We start from the raw sequence: 18,844 nt of genomic DNA, 5'->3' as shown, positions 1-18,844 counted from the left end.
AACTCTAATATCTTTAATATTCTTTTGTAACGGTGACAGCCTGTTACAACAAAGTCATCAAATATCTTATGAAGCTATGCCTTAATAAGACACAAAATCATTTAATGGACCTATTTAAACGATTAAATTCGACCTAAGTAATTTTTTTTAACTCTAATTTTTTTTTGTGTCATTTAGAATATTATGACATAGTATCAGATTGCAGTGGACGTAATTGACACAAACTATGTTTTCACACTAAAAACACTATCCTAAATGCAACACAGTTACATGTTTTCTCTCGAATATTTTTTTCTCCAAGATAATTCAAAATAAAAAATAATTACCACAAAATAACAAATTACTAGAAAAGCAAATTATATATATGACACAAAACAAAATGTAAGATTTACATCTTAACAAAGTATTCATAAGCGAAAACAGAATTGACTTTAATATTTTTATAACCTAGGGGTCAAAATATAGCCAGCGGTACAGGTCTATATATCTACTTGTATAATATATACTATGTCTATGGCAAGGATGATGAGACCGGCAGGCTGCATACATCCGTCTCATTGGCAGAATGAGACAGATGTATGCGGCTCACCCGACTTGCCCCTACATCGAAACGCAAGTCTAATGTGCAATAACAAAACCGACTAAACGCAATTTGACGTTTGCTCTTTGCTGTCACAGTCACGGACATCAAAGTGACGTTTTGTGACACTCAGATGTTTACACGTACCTATTTTAATTTTATTATTTATAAATATAAATAAATAGGACAGTAAATAAATATATAATAACAATTAACTGAAAAATGCTACAAAATGTACACTTTATTACATGGATTTTATAAGTACCTTGTTCAGAAAGACGAATACTGCGTATTAATATTAGGTCTTGACAATGCAGGGAAAACGGTACCTACTTTTTAGCTCTATCTTTTTTTAAGAAAGTTATTTGTGTATGTTAAGTTAGTCTTACTGAGTTTTTTTTGGTTCCAGACTTACCTTGAAGCCACAAAAACGAAGTTTACGAAAAAGTACAAAGCTTTAAACCCGAATAGGATAACCACGACTGTTGGACTCAATATAGGAAAAATTGATGTTGACGGAGTGAGGCTAAACTTTTGGGACCTTGGAGGGCAAGTGGAGCTTCAATCTCTGTGGGACAAAGTAATGAATCCTTTATATTAACCATAACCATGTTTACCTGTGAAACATGTACAATGTCAATGTGTTGTCACACTGGATGCGTTCTGCGGGCAGCGGTCAGGTCAAACTTCAACTTCAAAGGTTGCTGTCAATGTTGTTCACATAATGCGGGTTTGACCTGACCGCTGACCGCAGAACGCATCCACTGTGGCATATCCTTTACAATAGATAGTACATTGTGTGGCTCTTAAATATGTAGGCAGAATTTACGACGCATATCTTTACAAGTAATGTAACAGGAACAGGCTTAGATTGTGTAATTTTAGTGGATGGTTATTTAAACACTATCAAAACCATTTTAATCCAACCTCCTGAGACCTAGAAGGACTTGCCTTGTTATTGAATTTGGATCCTTTATTAAACTTTCGTATACTTAGGAGCAGATCTGCTCCATATATATTCAACTAAATTCAACTTATACATGAAGTTGTCACAATTGCTATTTATAGAGCAATTTTTTGACATGCGCATACGAAAGGATAAATAATTTTCTTTTGTGTTTCAGTACTTTGCTGAATGTCATGCGGTAATCTATATTGTAGATTCTTCTGACAGAGAGAGGATATCAGAGTCTAAGGAAACTTTCGGTATGTACAAACAGCAACACTAAGTGTCCATCGGTGGTCCTTATGCCTTTTGTAATAAGGTTTACGAACTGTCAGTTAACAGCGTGGGCGATGGTATGATAAATTAATGTGGTATTTTCTAAAAAAAGGGACCTTATAGTCGATGGCGCTTACGCCATTATTAACGATGCTCCGATATAACTACAATGCCGCGCGACGCTGTGCGGCGTAAGCACCATTGACAGTAAGGTCCCTTTTAATAGAAAAATGCCCCAAATGCTGTTATCAAACAATGATGGCAAATTGGCAATGCGGTTTCCATATGCAGCACCCACATGATAACTTCCTAATGCAAATATCATGTTGTGCTTACAAAATGAACTGTCCACATGAAACAAAATCCGATTGTGAATAGATTCCTTACAAGATGTACAATATTGCTTATACATACTCGTAGTTCCATGATAGCTCAAGATTTCATATAGTTTTATTGTCTCTTCAAATTATAACTATAATTCTTAAAACCTGTACTTCAATAAGTAAATAAAATAAATAAATAAATATTTGGAGACAACCTTACGCAGATCGACCTAGCCCCATACTAAGCAAATACTATGGGTGCTAGGCGACGATATACATACGTATAATAGATAAATACATAGAAAATACCCAAGACTCAGGAACAAACATCTGTGTTCATCACACAAATAAATGCCCTTACCGGGAACCCGCGACCATTGGCTCCACAGGCAGGGTCACTACCCAGTCCTCAGTCCACACAAAAGTCAATAAATACAACATAAAAGTTTAAGGGTCCCCGGCAAGCTCAGTTCTCCATACAAACGTAGTTACGCTCTCATTTTAAAACGAGTAGCTAGTTTGCTCTGAAACTTTGTACTTACAATTTGTAAGGTATATCTATGTCTGTAATTAGTTTATGTAGCTTCAGTTTGAAGTTCAGATACCATAGTTAAAAAAATACAGCGAATTTAAGTTTTTCATACACCCAATCTCGATTCAGATTTTTGCATTCCCTAGTCCCGAGTTTGAATCCAGGTAAGGGTATTTATTTGTATGTTTATAAATATTGGATTATGAGTTATTTCTCCACTTGTCTAAACCATCAAGCCCTTTTAGCCTGGAATCCTTATCCTTTTATATTAATTAATTTTTATTTTATCTTTCAGACAGAATGATAGCATCAGAGCACTTATCAGGGGTCCCTCTCCTGGTCCTGGCTAACAAACAAGACATTCCAGACTGCATGGGAGTACATACAGTCAAACCCATATTTAACCAAAATGCACATCTTATTGGCGCGAGGGACATCATGCTTATGGCCACTTCCGCGCTCACTGGGTATGCTTTTGATACAATAGCTAACTTAAGAGGAAAGATACATTGATTGAGTAAGATGCGTAAAATCTAAGACAACTTCGTGCTTCAAATTTGACAGGTACCTAAACGAGATGGCGCTGTACAGCTCCATACATTTTGCGGTAACACTAATTGTCATAAGTTGACGTTTGCTAATTCAGTGACCGCAAAACATATGGCGCATTACAGCGCCATCTGTTTTGGGTGTCAAACTAGGGGGCAAGCTTATTTTTTCTTAGACTTTACCTCTCTATTATGATCAATTAAGAAATTATAATATAAAAAAAACTGAATAAATGTATGTATCCGCCACAAAAGTTGCCAAAAACTGAATCAACAAAAAAACCGGTCAAGTGCGACTCGCACTGTGCGAGTCGGACTCGCGCACGAAGGGTTCGTACCATTACGCAAAAAACGGCAAAAAAATCACGTTTGTTGTTTGGGAGCCCCTCTTAAATATTTATTTTATTCTGTTTTTAGTATTTGTTGTTATAGCGGCAACAGAAATACATCATCTTTGAAAATTTCAACTGTCTAGTTATCACGGCTCATGAGATACAGCCTGGTGAGAGACGGACGGACGCGGACAGCGATGTCTCAGTAATAGGCTCTTTACCCTTTGGAACCCTAAAAAAATATTTTTATTCATCGAACCTGCTCACAAAATTTCAAAATAATTGGTTGAGAATTGCGTCCAATAGAGAACATGCGGACATACGAAAGCATGCATTTTTGCCGAAGCTGAAACGGAAACCTTCGCTAACGCTCGGAAAAAACGGAGACCCTCGCTGACGCTCGGTCAATAAGTAGTATGGATTAATCATGGCCATAAAGTAGAACAGAATGATGACATTGATGACCACTTAGATTGTATGAATGGTATTGTGTTTTATCTAGTTATTTTTTAAATGTAAATTATTGCAATGAGTCACGGCAAAGATAGATATAACTCCGTAATAGATGGATACAGTCTAAGGAAAAAACGTGCCTTGAAAATCAAGAAAATTTGATTCTCGATCAGAGGGCGCTACTAGCTTTGGCCTACTGTCGTATAGATGGCGTTGACGGTTTCGTTTTTTATTTAACAATATTAACGCATATCAGTTAAACAACATGGGTCAAAATCATAAAAATAATTAATGCAAATAAAAAAAATTATTTATCCATATTTAAATACATTTTATCGTATTTTTCTAAATCTTCATTTTTAGTTTTAAAGTGTGTCGACAGATGGCAGTGAATTTACTGTGGTTACAAAATTTACTATGACAGTACCGCTCTAGTATAAGTTACTCTACGGTCACGGTAACGGCGATTTGCGACACTTGGTAAATTAAATACCTTATGTTAAAGTCGTAAGGACCATTATCGAGTGTTTTAAACAAAGAGGATAAATTTAATAAGAATAACATATTGAAATACAACGAGTATAGAATTTGAACTGGATGTGGTGATCTGTGACCTAACTTGCTTATCTAGGCCTGAAAATAAATCGGTTTCAGCAAATCTAATTTGACGACATACCGATAGCAGCGCCACCTACCGGGTCCAATTAGTTTTTCAAACCATTCATGTATACCAAAGATAGATATAACTCCGTAATATATGGATACAGTCTAAGGAAAAAACGTGCCTCGAAAATCAAGAAAATTTGATTCTCGTTCAGAGGGCGCTACTAGTTTTGGTCTACAATCGAATAGATGGCGTTGACGGTTTCGTTTGTTATTTAACAATTTTACCGCATATCAGTGAAAGAACATGGGTCAAAATCATAAAAATAATTAATGCAAATTAATAAAATCATTTATCTATATTTAAATACATTCTATCGTATTTTTATAAATCTTCATTTTTAGTTTTAAAGTGTGTCGACAGATGGCAGTGAATTTACTGGGGTTACAAAATTTACTATGACAGTACCGCTCTAGTATAAGTTACTCTATGTGTATACTAAAACCTTCTTCAGAATGTAACAAACACTTTTCTGAATATCGCATCAAAATCGGTTCAGCCAAACGCGAGATAATCGCGGACAAACATACATACATACATATCTGTGGGTCTACCTGTTAGCTCTAAACTGATGAAAATTGGTATGGCGATAGTTTGGAGTCAGAGGAGACAGGGTAGTTTTTATCAATCATCATCATCCCGCGCAGACGAAGTCGTGGGCAGAATCTAAGTAGCGAATAAATAGAGTCCGTCCGTCGCGACATCTATTGTCGAGGAGCAGTACTGATAATTCCGCTACTTTACTCTAGATGTCGACTACGAAAATAATAGTATTTTTGGTAACAAAACTGATTACAGTGAGCACTATGATTACTTAATTCTCTTTGATAGAACCAAGGGGGAAGTGCCTCGTGCCAGTGCCACTGTGGACGTCATATCAATATCGCCACACTTTTTCACTGCATTCTATTTTTGCACTGCATTATGTGCAGAGTCCGCTTGTGTGTGTTCTGACTCTATTTGCAACCAAAAACAGACTAGGTACTAATCGTAACGAGTTTATACGTCCCTCGCGTTGAAAGGGTTAAGCACAAAATATTTATCCATAAAACCAGCGTTTCGACGCTTGTTCGGCAATGCAACGCGCCTATCAGAATAATGTTTGCAATCATTATGCACGAGTTTATTTATGCAAATAAATGTGTCGTACTCATTGTTGACTACAAAAGGTACCACATCGTCGGTTGTCGATAAAGACGACTTACTATTACATCTTTATTGGCAGTAGCACCTTAATGACCACCGACAATAAGTTCTTTTTCTTAAGAATCATCATTTTACAGTGATGGAGTCGACGAGGGCATCCGGTGGCTAGTGGACTGCATCAAAAGGAACAGCGAGCAGCGCCCGCCGCGCAACCACGACGAGAAGTTATGAAATCATTGCGACACCTTATCCATAACTAAATTATATATCACTGCTCGTCACCGCTGAATATTAACGAGTTTTCCTATTAAGATAATGATGCGGAGCGAACCATTGTTTTGTACATACATTATTGACATTGTAAGAATAAAAGTTAAACTGAACGGTGTCTGTATTGCTGTCCCTTTTTAGTGATAAGTGTACATTTGATAAGAGATAGTGTAATTACTAGATATTTGTGGGGTATCTACTACCTGCAGCTGATAAAACACTGTGATAACAGTACAGTTTGCACTGTTGTGGAATTGTGTAGTGTTTGTGAAATGTTGTTTTTTAAGTGATTTATAATATTTGAGCCTATCAAATTTAGAATAATATGGCTTATCCGATGTATGAAGTCGATTGGAGTGTGCTGCCGCCAGAACAAAATAGAAGGTGCGTTCTTATTTTATATTTTTATTAACATTAGTAACAAGTAGTTAATAAAACAAATAATGAAAATACAAGTTACAAAATTAAGCAGTTTGTGGCAATCTCGTTACAAATATTATGGCAAGGACTAAAAAGAGATAGAAAATTAGGTTTCTGCTTGCTGAAAAGTTTCCTTTTCCACGTTGCGCTTACTTTTCCTTTTCCAGTCAAATCAAGTCTTAAATTTATTTTTAAGATTTTGACCAATACAGAATTAAGTCTTTTGAGTTAATAAAATATTTTATGATTTTTTACTAAAGTTTTAAAGCTTTTAACGTGTTTTGTAAATACAAAGAATCTAATTTGATTATAAAATTAAGGAACGTCATGCGACGAGTCACGGCGGCCATGTTGAATTTTGTACAACGCACAGGGAAATGTCAGCTGGCGATTGCCGTATTATTTCTAACTTATTTCTGAAACTTTGATAAACATTTCGACAGAAAATAAAGTATAATTACTATCTTGTTTACACCAAAAACATAACTCATGTAGTCATTATAGGATCGGTTTATAAAAAGTGAAATTATGACAGAAGTGAATCAAAGGTGGCATGCGATTTCTCTCTTACATTTTTATAGTTTGTGACGGATAAAATGCTATTATGCTTGACTTTTTACTCATAAATTACTGTTTAGTTTCTTTGGTTTTGATATAAAAGTGCTCAAGTGATAACTCAACGGTTAAGTGTGTTTATTATCTAGAACCGAAACAAGTTGCATTTGTCAAGATTTATTTTCCCCATATTTTGTGATCCCTGGAGAAAAGCTGAGTGAAAAGGACTATCATTATAAGTGTACACGATGAACGGCTCCGAATCCGGGTAATTTTTGTTTTTCGTTATATTATTAATTATCAATTATCTGGTTTATATGACACGACTACTTACTATATCAAACCAGATTGGTTACTGGTAGGTATGTATATTTTGCTGTTATATATTAATGTGTAAGTAAAGAAATCCCTTATACAAATATTATTATTTATGAGTTTTTTTTTATGGCTTAAGACCCAAGCTCATGTTAGATTAGTTTAGTTAGCCTTAGAACTTGAAGTATTTTTAGAGACTTATAATTTCAAAGTTTGATTACCCCTTTGCCCCGTTACAAAGAAGTAAATTGTAAAAGTGTAAACATCTCTTTAACCCGTCAGAACCCAGGCATTTTAGGGCACTGAAGCATTAAAAGGTAATAAATGTAGGTTGATGTGTGTTATAATAATATGTAAAAATACCTGAAAAATTAGCATCTTTAAACTTCAGTTTTTACAACTAATGATTTAAAAATTCTTAATTTATGGCTTATATTGCACACATTTTCCATACACTTATCTCCCAGGTATTTTTACGTATATCATATCATATCAGCCTACATATATTCCTTCTGCAGCTTGTCTACCTATCTTTGTATTGTATATGCTCTCATAAAGCTTCATAATTATTTTGTATGCTTTAAGAAGGTTTATGAATAAGGGGTATATCAAGTCTTAGTAGGTACAGGGAAGATATTACCAATCAAGCAATATCCTATAAATGAGCAATTGATCCTAATTGACTGCAACACTAACTATCAGGTGTCATTGCAGTCCATTGTCAGCGGAGAGTTCAATATATTGCATGCATTTTAGTAATTATTGATAAAGTTGCTACAACTACAACCTAGAACCTACCTATTGTACTATTTATATTTTGATAACAAAACTTCCGTGAGACTCAGATATATTAAATATATTAAGAACGGGGTCACTCACATATTTTAAGTCGAAAAACTCCTCAGTACGGAGTGAAACATATCAACAGTTTTTCAACTTAATATTTTGACTAGCGACCTGCCCCGGCTTCGCACGGGTAGTTCAACTAATTTACACAATACCTTTACAAATTATACATATAAACCTTCCTCTTGCTTGAATCACTCTATATATTAATAAAAACCGTATCAAAATCCATTTCCTAGTTTTAAAGATCTAAGCATACATAGGGACAGACAGACGGACAGACAGCGGAAAGCGACTTGGTTTTATACTATGTAGTGATCTAACACTTAGATTAAATACTTGTTGTTATAGCCTGTTCTTTTAGGTGTTTAAAATAATGTAAACAAAGTCACATGACTTGGTCATTCAACCTTTGATATAGAATAAAGAGACGAAAATAAATTTATTCAGTTAACTTATACTTATATGACATATGACACTTTAATCATTATGAGGCTTAGCCTAGCAGTCTATGGTACAGGATTCATGAAAATTATAGTAAATCGGCCAGCAATTAAAAATTTGGCTTGCTTAACATATATTCAGAATACTGGATTGATTATAAACTGGGTTATTGACTGATTATTTGTGTAACTTCAATATTTCATTCACAGGAAGGAAGTGATTAATTAAACTATATTATTCAGTACTAAAAATATTATTCTTTTAGGTTTATCATTTGATATTATAAGTATTTATATTAATATTGTTCATTTTCCCACAGGTTTAACCCGGCCTTTAATATTGCAACTATAAAGCAAGTGGTGAATGAGGCCATTGAAAGAGGTGAGTAAATTATATTATTTACAAACATGCACTGTTATTTACAAGGCAGCGAGAAATCTAAACGTTAGTCCATACCCGTTATTTGGACATTAATGTCTGTTAGAAAGGAGTCAAAATTTAAAAAAGGCTTCCTAAGAATATGAATATGGGGGACAGTTTATGTTCATTGTTTAGGTGCACGAAATGTTCAAAATGGCCTACATCCAATTTTCTTAGATGTTACTAAGAGAATAAATAAAATAAAATAGCAAAAAAAAAATTAAAAAAAATGCGGTATTTTGGGCACCTTGCCTACTTAGTTACTGTTTGTGTTTGTTATTTGCTTAAAATGCAAATACCTATCTGTTAATTTATACGTTTAGGATCCAGCCATACATCGCTACTGATATATTTGCACATACAAGTTTGGTTGTGTTTAGTTAACAACGCACACACAACACAATACTACACTACATTTATAATAAATCACATGTTCATAAACAAACATATGACAACATACTTAATATGCTTGATTTTATTTTTGAGTTAAACCTCTTACTTTAAAATATATTATCAACGTAAGATTTTATTCCGGTTCTTTAGAAATGTTGTCTAATTTTGAATTCTGAACTCATACTTTGAACCATGGCTGGGCATTTGTGACTGGGGTATTGCAAAATATGTATGATACAAGGATATTTCATGTGACTATAATAAATAATTAATACACACTAAATACGTATGCAGCAGGGTTTTAAGAGGCCGTAGTCGATTTTGGAGCAAAAATTTTAAATTGATAGATTTAGTCGTTGAAATTATACACGTTTTGTTACGTAATATCTAAATAACAAGTATTGGTTTCTATTAGCACGTTTTCTCATCTTGCCTTTTAATAATGAGGTCGCGAGCGTCCGTCACCGGTAATATATGAAGAGAAGGGGCAGTTTTTAAAAATTCATCAAAAAATTATGGTGGTAAATTATACAAATTGATGTATAAGAATAGTTTCAGCAAATGTTGTAGATTGTTCAAGTATCCAAATTACGTTGAAATTAAGTCGATTTTCAGAGAAATTGTAACTTGTTTTGAAGTAATTTCTGGAGAAAATTGAATTCGTTTAACTTTCATTTTCTCGAACTCTAAGTCATATAACAAAAATGTAATCTGATAAAGGTCAAGTACAGAATATGTGTAATACAAATTTACCATTTTTAGCAGTCCAAACTTTACGAAATTTACAAATAAGAGCGACAAAATCAGTGCTTTACGCGCGTTTACCTAAACGTCCTTCAGAAAACTAATCATTACTAATTTAGTGAGTCTGTTTTCAAAAAAATTGATCTGATAAAAGGCAAGATAAGAAGACGTGCTAATAGAAAGCAGTACTTGTTATTTCAATTTGGTAACAAAAGGTGTACAATTTCATCGACGAAATCTATCAATTTTACATTTTTGCGACTAAAATCGACACCGGCCTCTTAAGCACTCGAATGGTCACACCGCTTGTTTGTGAGCGCGTCATGCAATTTCAAACATTACAACCGTCGTGTGCACACCCGTGTCTACGTAGCGGGCTAAGAGCCGTGCTGCATTTCGCATTTGGGAGGCACCCCGGAAATCACGGTTTCGTCTCTCTATCACTCTTGCATATTCGATCTACAGATAAAGCATGATAAAGTGAATAGGGAGACACGAAACTTCGATTATCGCGGTTCCGCAGCCCAGTGCCCTGTTTATCAAAAGCTTGTAGCTTGTAATACAAGCGGAACTCACTTTTTGACAGCTTTTGTTAGAAAGGGACTTCCACTTGTATTACAAGCTACAAGTTTTTGATAAACAGGGCACTGGAGTTAGCTTATGCTGCTTGCTTGTAGATTTTATACTAACTTTGGCGAAACTTCTTTTCTTGTAAATATTAATTACTAGCTACCGTATCTACTGTCCGCGTCCTTGTGAGCTTCTTTACAAACGTAAAAATAGGAAATCCTCTTTCATACAATTAGGGGATAATTTCGAGATAAAAATTTATACATTTTCATAAAAAATAAGCAACCATAACAAACATACAAAGGTTAACATTCTTAATATTAATGGCATGTTATTTACCTTGAGTGGCAGTAAAAAATCTAACAACAAACGTTGGAAAACATCAATGTCTCCCATTTTCTTATTGTAATTAAATGTGGCAAAACATTTACTATAGGACTTCATTCGTGGCCTATAAATTAACTGGGGCATGTAAAAACAATAGGCCAGTGACATCACCGCGCTAAAATACCTTCGGCTTGTTATCATAAGCTCAATAAGCTGAGAATCGTTAAACAAACCTAAATTTGGGTCTGACCAAAATACCTTATTAATTTAGACAGACTAAATTGTGCCTGACTGCAAGTTTGTAGCGGTTTTACGAAATATTCTACTATAGCTGATTCGATGTTCTCATGCAAAACTGAAAGATCTATCGTTGCAACAAATGGACATTGCATAGGTATTATTATTATTAAAAGAAAAAAAAACTTTGAATTTAAATGATTTATTTTATGTGGATCAACTTGGTTTTATTGAAGGATCATTTCATTTTATCGGAAGTAAAAAATTGGAGTAGCAGAAGTTGTTTCATGTGAAAAAACACTATGTACAAGGCGTCATACTCGATAGGGTTAATCCTTTTTTACATGACTTTATTTATTTGTGCCTTAATTACTTTAACCCATTTAAAATTATTATAATTAAAGTCATGAAATTATTGAAGTTCGTCTGCAAGGCAGAGTAAGGCTGTCATCTAATAAGCGAATGTGACTGAATAAAATCGGCGGTGGCAGCCGGCAACCCCCTTCTTATCACATCCTTTGATACCTAACACCCACGCTGAACGTACAAAGTAGATACCTACCTATACATATAGTACCTCAAATCAGCGCTACCGCCCACGTGTGCCCTTTTCATGAATCCCTAGGGAACAGTATTGTGCTCGCGATCAAAGACAATAAACACAAGGACGATTTATGGAGAATTACTTATTTTAGTAGTCATTTGTCTTTTCTAAGCAACGATGGTCTGAGATTGCGAAATTGCCTACTAGGGGAGACCGAGGTAGGTTGAAACGATGTCAATTTTGAGACATCTTTAAATGTTATCGAGCTGGAAGAAACGATGGTTAGCCTCGTCCCACCGTCCACTGCCCTGTGCCTTGCCTCACCGTGCCTTGCCTCAAGACGTTAATCGTTTTTATTCTTGATCGTTCTATCTCTGTCAGAAGAAATTCTTCACCTAATTACTTTTACAACTTACCTAAGATTCGATAAGAATAATAAAATCGGTATTAGACACGCCAAAGTGACGTTCAGTTAGACTTACGACCAGTATCGCTGCTGTCGTGAAGATTGCGGTCAATATATATAAATAAATGGACTGGCGTAAAGTCCCTAGCGTCCACCGTAAGCAAAATCTCTACACATAGTTGACATAGTTAAGCTATGCTTTCTACTTCAAATGCGCCTTTAGAAAGTGTCTTACGTTTCTATTACTATTTTCATTATTCTTATCAAACTTTTCTAACTTCACTTTCCTAGCTTGTAAGTAAGCACAACAATGCACTGATCAATGCTTCTCTATGTGTGTGCCGTCCTTAACAGTCGCGCCGGTTTCAGTGCGCATGCCCACGCCGACCCGGCTGCGGGATCTCATCAGGCAAATCAGGGCTGCGCGTACGGCGGCGGAAGAGAGGAGTGTCGTCAACAAGGAGTGCGCCTATATTAGGTCTACTTTCAGAGAAGAGGATAGCGTTTGGAGGTGAGTTTATTGTTGGTACCTATAAGATGTGGTCAGAAGTGGTGACTAACCCTGGTTGCCCGAAGGCTCGGGTGTTCAACCGTACCGACGCCGACCCTGCTGCGGGATCTCATCAGACAAATCAGGGCGGCGCGTACGGCGGCGTAGGAGAGGAGCGTGATCAACAAGGAGTGCGCCTATCTTAGGTCCACTTTTAGAGAAGATGATTTGGAGGTGAGTTTAATTGGAATAAGGTACGTCCAGATCTGTGGAACAAGCCTGTTTGCCGCAAGTCTGCTCAAGCGCATGCATTTTCTGCGAAATTCATAATTTACGCTGAGCAGCGCGCAAGCTTTTGGCGAAGATCTGAGGCCCGTTTCTCAAAATCTTGTAACTTGTAATACAAGCGGATGTCACTTTTTGACAGCTTTTGTTAGAAAGGGACTTCCATTTGTATTACAAGTTACAAGCTTTTGAGTAACGGGCCCCTGGACGCACCATTAGAAGAGGAATGTCCGATTGCGGAATCACATCCAATATACGGCTATTCAAGTCTGATAAACAGGAAGTGGCGGGTTTGGTCCTATACTCGTATAGTCGTTAATTATAAGTGGATTTTTCTTCCATTGCCTCAATTAATAATAAAATGGTCAGTAGGACTAGGTATTCACATTAACATTTTTATTATTATAATCATTCTTTATTAGTTATTGTTAATACTTACGTAAGTATTAACAATAACTAATAAAGAATGATTAAAAACGTAATAAACTATAATCAGAAATCAAATTAGCCTTTGTTCAAAAGGTTTTTCCTAATTTCCGGATGTGAGGGGAAAATAAGTACCTATATCGACTTAAAACCAACGTTTGGAAATGACCAAAGAAAATCTTTAGGCAATTAGTTATTTATGAAAGAGACAAGAAATATTTCTAAGATATCGCAGACTGGTACCTAACTAATATTAGAGGCTCTTTTTCTAATAAAACAACACATTCTTTAAAAAAACAGCTCGTGTCTTTAACGTCCAACACTCGGCAATTTGCTCCGTAAACATATTTTTCAAATATTCAAAGCGCTCCATAACTTACCGCATAAATTCCTTGAGCGTCCTTTATTACGCGGTATAATAAAACCGCAACGTAGACTTAACAACCTGAACAATTCACAAAGGTTTCGTATGCATCGCCAAAAGAGCACTAGTATGAAGCTAACCTCCGATTACGCTTTGTTTTTAAGAATTTCTAGGTTAAAGGGACGAATGGACGAACCCCCCCTGACGAGTATACAAGATTTGTAAATTGATGTGGACTTGGCATCTTCCAGTCTAAAGTCTAGGTTCACTCGGATTTTAATAGGTTCCACAATATCGTGTATTTTCTAGCCGTGGTTTATGTACACGGATCGAGATTCACATGCACAGAAAACTGACGCCTCATCTCTTTTTGGACATAATTTGTGGATCTGGAACCGAATGCGATTTTCCGGTTACTATTAAAAGTTTTAAATAAAATACTTAGGTAGGTAAATACTGTCTTTCTATATGTTAGAAAAATAACTAAGGTTCAATACGGATTAGTGTGGCATACGGGTTAGTGTGACTGGCCTTCACGTTTAAGCGTGTTTACACGTTGATTATTAATTGGGAGTTCATATGTACATTTGCCACTAAATGCCAATAGCAAGTAAGAGATGTATGCATTCACAATGAACACTAATCCATGTGTAAATAGGCCCCAATGTGAAGCCTTGCCACACTTACTCGTATTGACCTACTTCCTTACGCGACAACAGTACCTAATAGAAATCAGCTCCCCCAATGCCTTGCAAACGTTTGAGGGGTCAATTTCGGCGATATCAACAGCGAGCGGGAATGAAACTGCTGAATTCTGATAACACCAATAATTGGATGCCTTTGAAACGAGGGAGTTCTCTCACCCAGATATCAACGAATACCAAATGCATGAAGATATAGATAGTTATGGTCACTCCTGTTTAAAATTGTTACGAATACTAATGCTTTGCTTATTTATCCTATAATGAGTGTAAAACCCAGTTATCGGCTTTTCGGTTAAAAGAAATGATTGGCCAAATTCATAAGAACATATATCAATCTTGAATTCTTATTCCATGCAGACGTTTTTATAGTATACATATTTAGTAACTTCGGCAATCTGTAGTAGTGTAATTCTATAGATCTCTATGTTTTTGTTTTGAATTCTAATCCATTATTTGTACACAGATGTCGCAACATCGCAAAACTCCTCTACATCCACATGCTGGGCTACCCAGCGCACTTCGGTCAGCTGGAGTGCCTCAAACTCATCGCCAGTTCGCGGTTCACTGACAAACGAGTGGGTTACCTCGGCGCCATGTTGCTATTGGATGAGCGGCAAGACGTCCATCTCCTCATCACGAACTGTCTCAAGAAGTAAGTGTAGATTAAGAGCTATTGGCCTCTGTTTGGCCTGTAAAGTGTACATCTAATGCCGGCTGTACATACTCGTCGAGACACCCCGAGACAGGCCAAGAACGAGTGTGTAGATACTGCTCCTTTCTCGTCTCGCTCTTACTCGTCTTGTCTCGCGCCTCTCCAATTCGATCGGAGCGGTGCTTAGACTTTCGGCGAGAGGCTCTCGACGAGTATACACAGCCCGCATAAGCTACCAGATCTACGAGGCTACCTAAAATGTTTCAAGCCTATTGCTAGTTAGATGTTCAAGCATAACCACATCGGTTACCTCTGTGTCCTTCTGAAGCCAACGAGTAAAGTACGAAGGGAGTTAACATCTTCCTTTGAGTAAAATATCGCCAGAACGAGGGCTACATAATTCTCACAGCAATTTCTTTTTAGGTTAATTCAATTCAACTGTGTTATTTATCAAGTGATTGTATCGGATTTTGAACAACAATACATTAAAAGGTTGGGTTTTACCTACAGTCATTATGCTTAACTAATTATCATATTGGCCGTATCAGTTACCACAAATCTTAAAACTTTTTTTTTGTATTTGTAAGCCATACACGATACCACATGTTGTCATGTGACTTACAATCTTATGTGTCATACAAATTTACAACGGATTGATGCAATACTCACTAACACTTTTTTTATATCATCATGTAAATAGCGCTTACTAAATGGCCTCCTAATCTCCTTAATCAGGACTATCTCATTCCTTATTTACACGTCTTGCTGGCCTGTGTAGATAAGAATAGAAATGCACCTTTATTCAGTCCAAGCCTATTAAGTCGGCTCGGCCTGCAAATAAACCTGAGCAGGCCACCCCATTCGTAATTTCCTCTCTTTATAACTTGCTAAGGTCGTGTGGAAAATTTCAATTCGAATTTAAGGAAATAGGAGTCTGGATTTACCAGCAATGCCTATACGATAACATTGCAATTCCAAATCTTATTTTATGAGGTGCTTTTCAATATCAAGTACATATCAAGTATAGTGGTGGGAGGAACTGTCAGAACGGGATAGTCTTATGTATCTTTCAGTAGGAGTAGCAGAGAAAGCATAATTATTATTGTTTGTCCTTGTTACATTCTCACATTTTTTTTAAATTCCTTACCGTAAATTTTAATTGTTTCTGCTACAAATCTACTCGACCAATCATATTGTCGCATTGCGTATGTTCTGTCCCTCACGGGCGCACGCGGTAGACCACTTCTATAGGATAGGATCCTACCTTCTATGAACTGAAGCCTTATAAGAACTGTAATCTTCACCTCTATATCACTTCGCACACATACTATGAAATAAAGGAGGCATCATTAAGTATAAATGGGACATTAGATTCACCAAGCAATGTAATCATTAATGTAAAATTTATATGAAAATAATTATAAGGATTACAATGACACTCCCTCATTTTGTTCTGTTCAAATGTCGGTGAAAAGTTAGCAGGACGGCCGGTTAGTAAAGGGGCCCACCCATTACCAGTCCGCCGGACGATATCAGCCTTTTTTTTATTACAAAAAGGCAAGCATTTGACCGCAATCTAATTGGATAATCTTGTTACACGGTACTATAATAAAAATGACCTGAGGGAAAAGTGGAGTCCGCCTGACTAAAGGGCCCACCCATTACCTGTCTGTTAGAACAAAAATTGGACAGTTTCGAACAACTGACAGGCCGATGTCGTCCGGCGGACTGTTAATGGGTGGGCCCCTTTAGTCAGGCGGACTCCACTTTTCCCTCAGGTCATTTTTATTATAGTACCGTGTAACAAAATTATCCAATTAGATAAAACCTGATTTACTATCGTGTACGTGTTTACCGTCAGCTCCGTTTATCTTAATAGTTTAGGTATAAGTGTAATCTCGTTTGCAGCAATACATTTCTTGTGTTTCGGACGTTGTGTCGCAGTTATGTCACCTGGTAGCCTACTTTGCTTACGGGAGGAACGAACTGAATGCCGGTTTTCATTTTATGCAAATGAAGTTGTAGTTATTTTGATATCATTATCATTTGAAATTAAATAAATACCGGTACCAGTTACTATTAGAGGATCTTTTTGTAAAAACAGGATAGTATAGGGTATTTGACTCTATTTAAAATAAATTATTTTACACCATGCATAAAATAAAGTACCAGAAGATTAATAGAGAAACGTAGACAGCAGTTATTTTTAGACACAATTTCTATTTTAAAACCCGTATAAAACTATAAAGAGTAGGTAATTTGATTGTGACGTCACATGCTAGTGTTTCATATAAATTCCATAGTAGCAAAATCGTTTTGACAGCTCGAAAAGAGAAACTCATTTGACTAGTAGTCAAATACCCTATTGCATGGTTAGATTGGTTAGTACCTCCTCCTTGCGTCGTATTCCTCAGTATTGAGGGTCGTGACCTCCCTTTTGTATCATTTTCTCTCTTACGATCTTTCTCCATCTGCTTCTGTCTTTGGCGGTGTGGAGAGCCATGTGAACTGTGGAGTCAAGAGCGGTGCGGATCTGGTCAGACCAACGTATTGGACTGCGTCCCCTTCCAGGCCTTTTCCCTTCCACTTTGCCGGTCACAAAAAGCTTTTCGAGGTTGCCACCGTCTTTTCTTGCAATGTGACCGAAGTATTCAAGGACTCTGCATTGACAATCGGATGACAGCCGCGACGAGATTCTGAGTTCTCGCAATATGGAGACGTTAGTCCGGAATGCTGTCCAGGGGATACGGAGCATCTTTCTCCAGCACCACATCTCAAAGGCGTCGATGCGTTTGCGGTCAGCAGCCTTCAATGTCCACGTCTCAGCGCCATACGAAAAGATCGAGAAGACTAGAGTCCGTACCAGTTTGGTTTTGGTTTTTACGGAAATGCTGCGATCTTTCCAGATACTTCTAAGCTGAGACATGGCGCTCTTCGCCATGCCAATTCTCCTGCGCACTTCCTTCTCACACGAACCATTGTTGCTGATGTTGGAGCCTAGGTAAACAAAATTGTCCACTGTCTCGAGGCCCAACGTACCAGTGAGTTCCAACTTCCCAGTTCTGTCGACCACCATGACCTTGGTTTTGGACCTGTTTACTTGTTGGTTAGTACAGTCGAAGGTAAAAATATCGATCCAGAAAATGGCTCAAAAATATGTGAACACGACTTTATTGTCTAAGGTGTAATAGCGTGCACATATTTCTGAAATTTTGGGAATGTATATATATTTATGCCCTTGACTGTACAGTCGCCACCAGTTGTATCGGAGCGGCCGAGGTTCGAAAATATCTAAATATGCACTCTAATGCCTGGACAATAGAGACGTGTACAGATATTTGTGAGCGCCTTGGCCGCTCCGATATATCTGATGGAGACTGTAATGTAGTGTAGGTAACATTAAATAGCAAAGTGGTTAAGCGTGCTATTTTCAGACCGGAGGGTGGATTTCGTAGGTTAGAACTCGGGCTCGTACGAGATTCTAGGAACTAGAAGGTCTAGAAGTTATCATTATATTGTTTGCTGACGGAACACATCAATAGGATCTGAAACGTATTTGATAAAATACAAAGGTATGTAACTTTAAGGAAAATCCACGAAGGAAATGAAAAAAGCGCGCGACACACAGCTAA

At 36.7% G+C, this 18,844-nt stretch overlaps 2 protein-coding genes across 2 annotated transcripts in view; both read left to right on the top strand.

Moving 5' to 3' along the window:
* Positions 1-686: 686 nt before the first annotated feature.
* On the top strand, positions 687-6,183 carry LOC134742217 (ADP-ribosylation factor-related protein 1). Its single transcript, XM_063675234.1, has 5 exons — positions 687-905; positions 990-1,160; positions 1,705-1,786; positions 2,953-3,124; positions 5,938-6,183. Exons 1-5 carry the CDS (start codon positions 813-815, stop codon positions 6,029-6,031), a joined length of 612 nt encoding a protein of 203 aa, XP_063531304.1. The 5' UTR covers positions 687-812; the 3' UTR covers positions 6,032-6,183.
* A 76-nt stretch (positions 6,184-6,259) lies between these two features.
* The window catches only part of LOC134742222 (AP-1 complex subunit gamma-1), a 41,889-nt gene continuing 29,304 nt past the window's right edge, over positions 6,260-18,844 (top strand). The window contains exons 1-4 of the mRNA XM_063675239.1: positions 6,260-6,454; positions 8,970-9,031; positions 12,646-12,802; positions 15,024-15,212. Coding sequence (XP_063531309.1) covers positions 6,396-6,454; positions 8,970-9,031; positions 12,646-12,802; positions 15,024-15,212 — 467 coding nt within the window. The 5' untranslated portion in view covers positions 6,260-6,395. The remainder of the gene's footprint in view (positions 6,455-8,969; positions 9,032-12,645; positions 12,803-15,023; positions 15,213-18,844) is intronic.

This window comes from Cydia strobilella, chromosome 6 (assembly GCF_947568885.1).
Source record: "Cydia strobilella chromosome 6, ilCydStro3.1, whole genome shotgun sequence".
In the NCBI taxonomy this organism is placed as follows: Eukaryota; Metazoa; Arthropoda; class Insecta; order Lepidoptera; family Tortricidae; genus Cydia; species Cydia strobilella.
The sequence above is the reverse complement of the archived record's forward strand: the minus strand, read 5'-3'. Positions and strand labels throughout refer to the sequence as shown.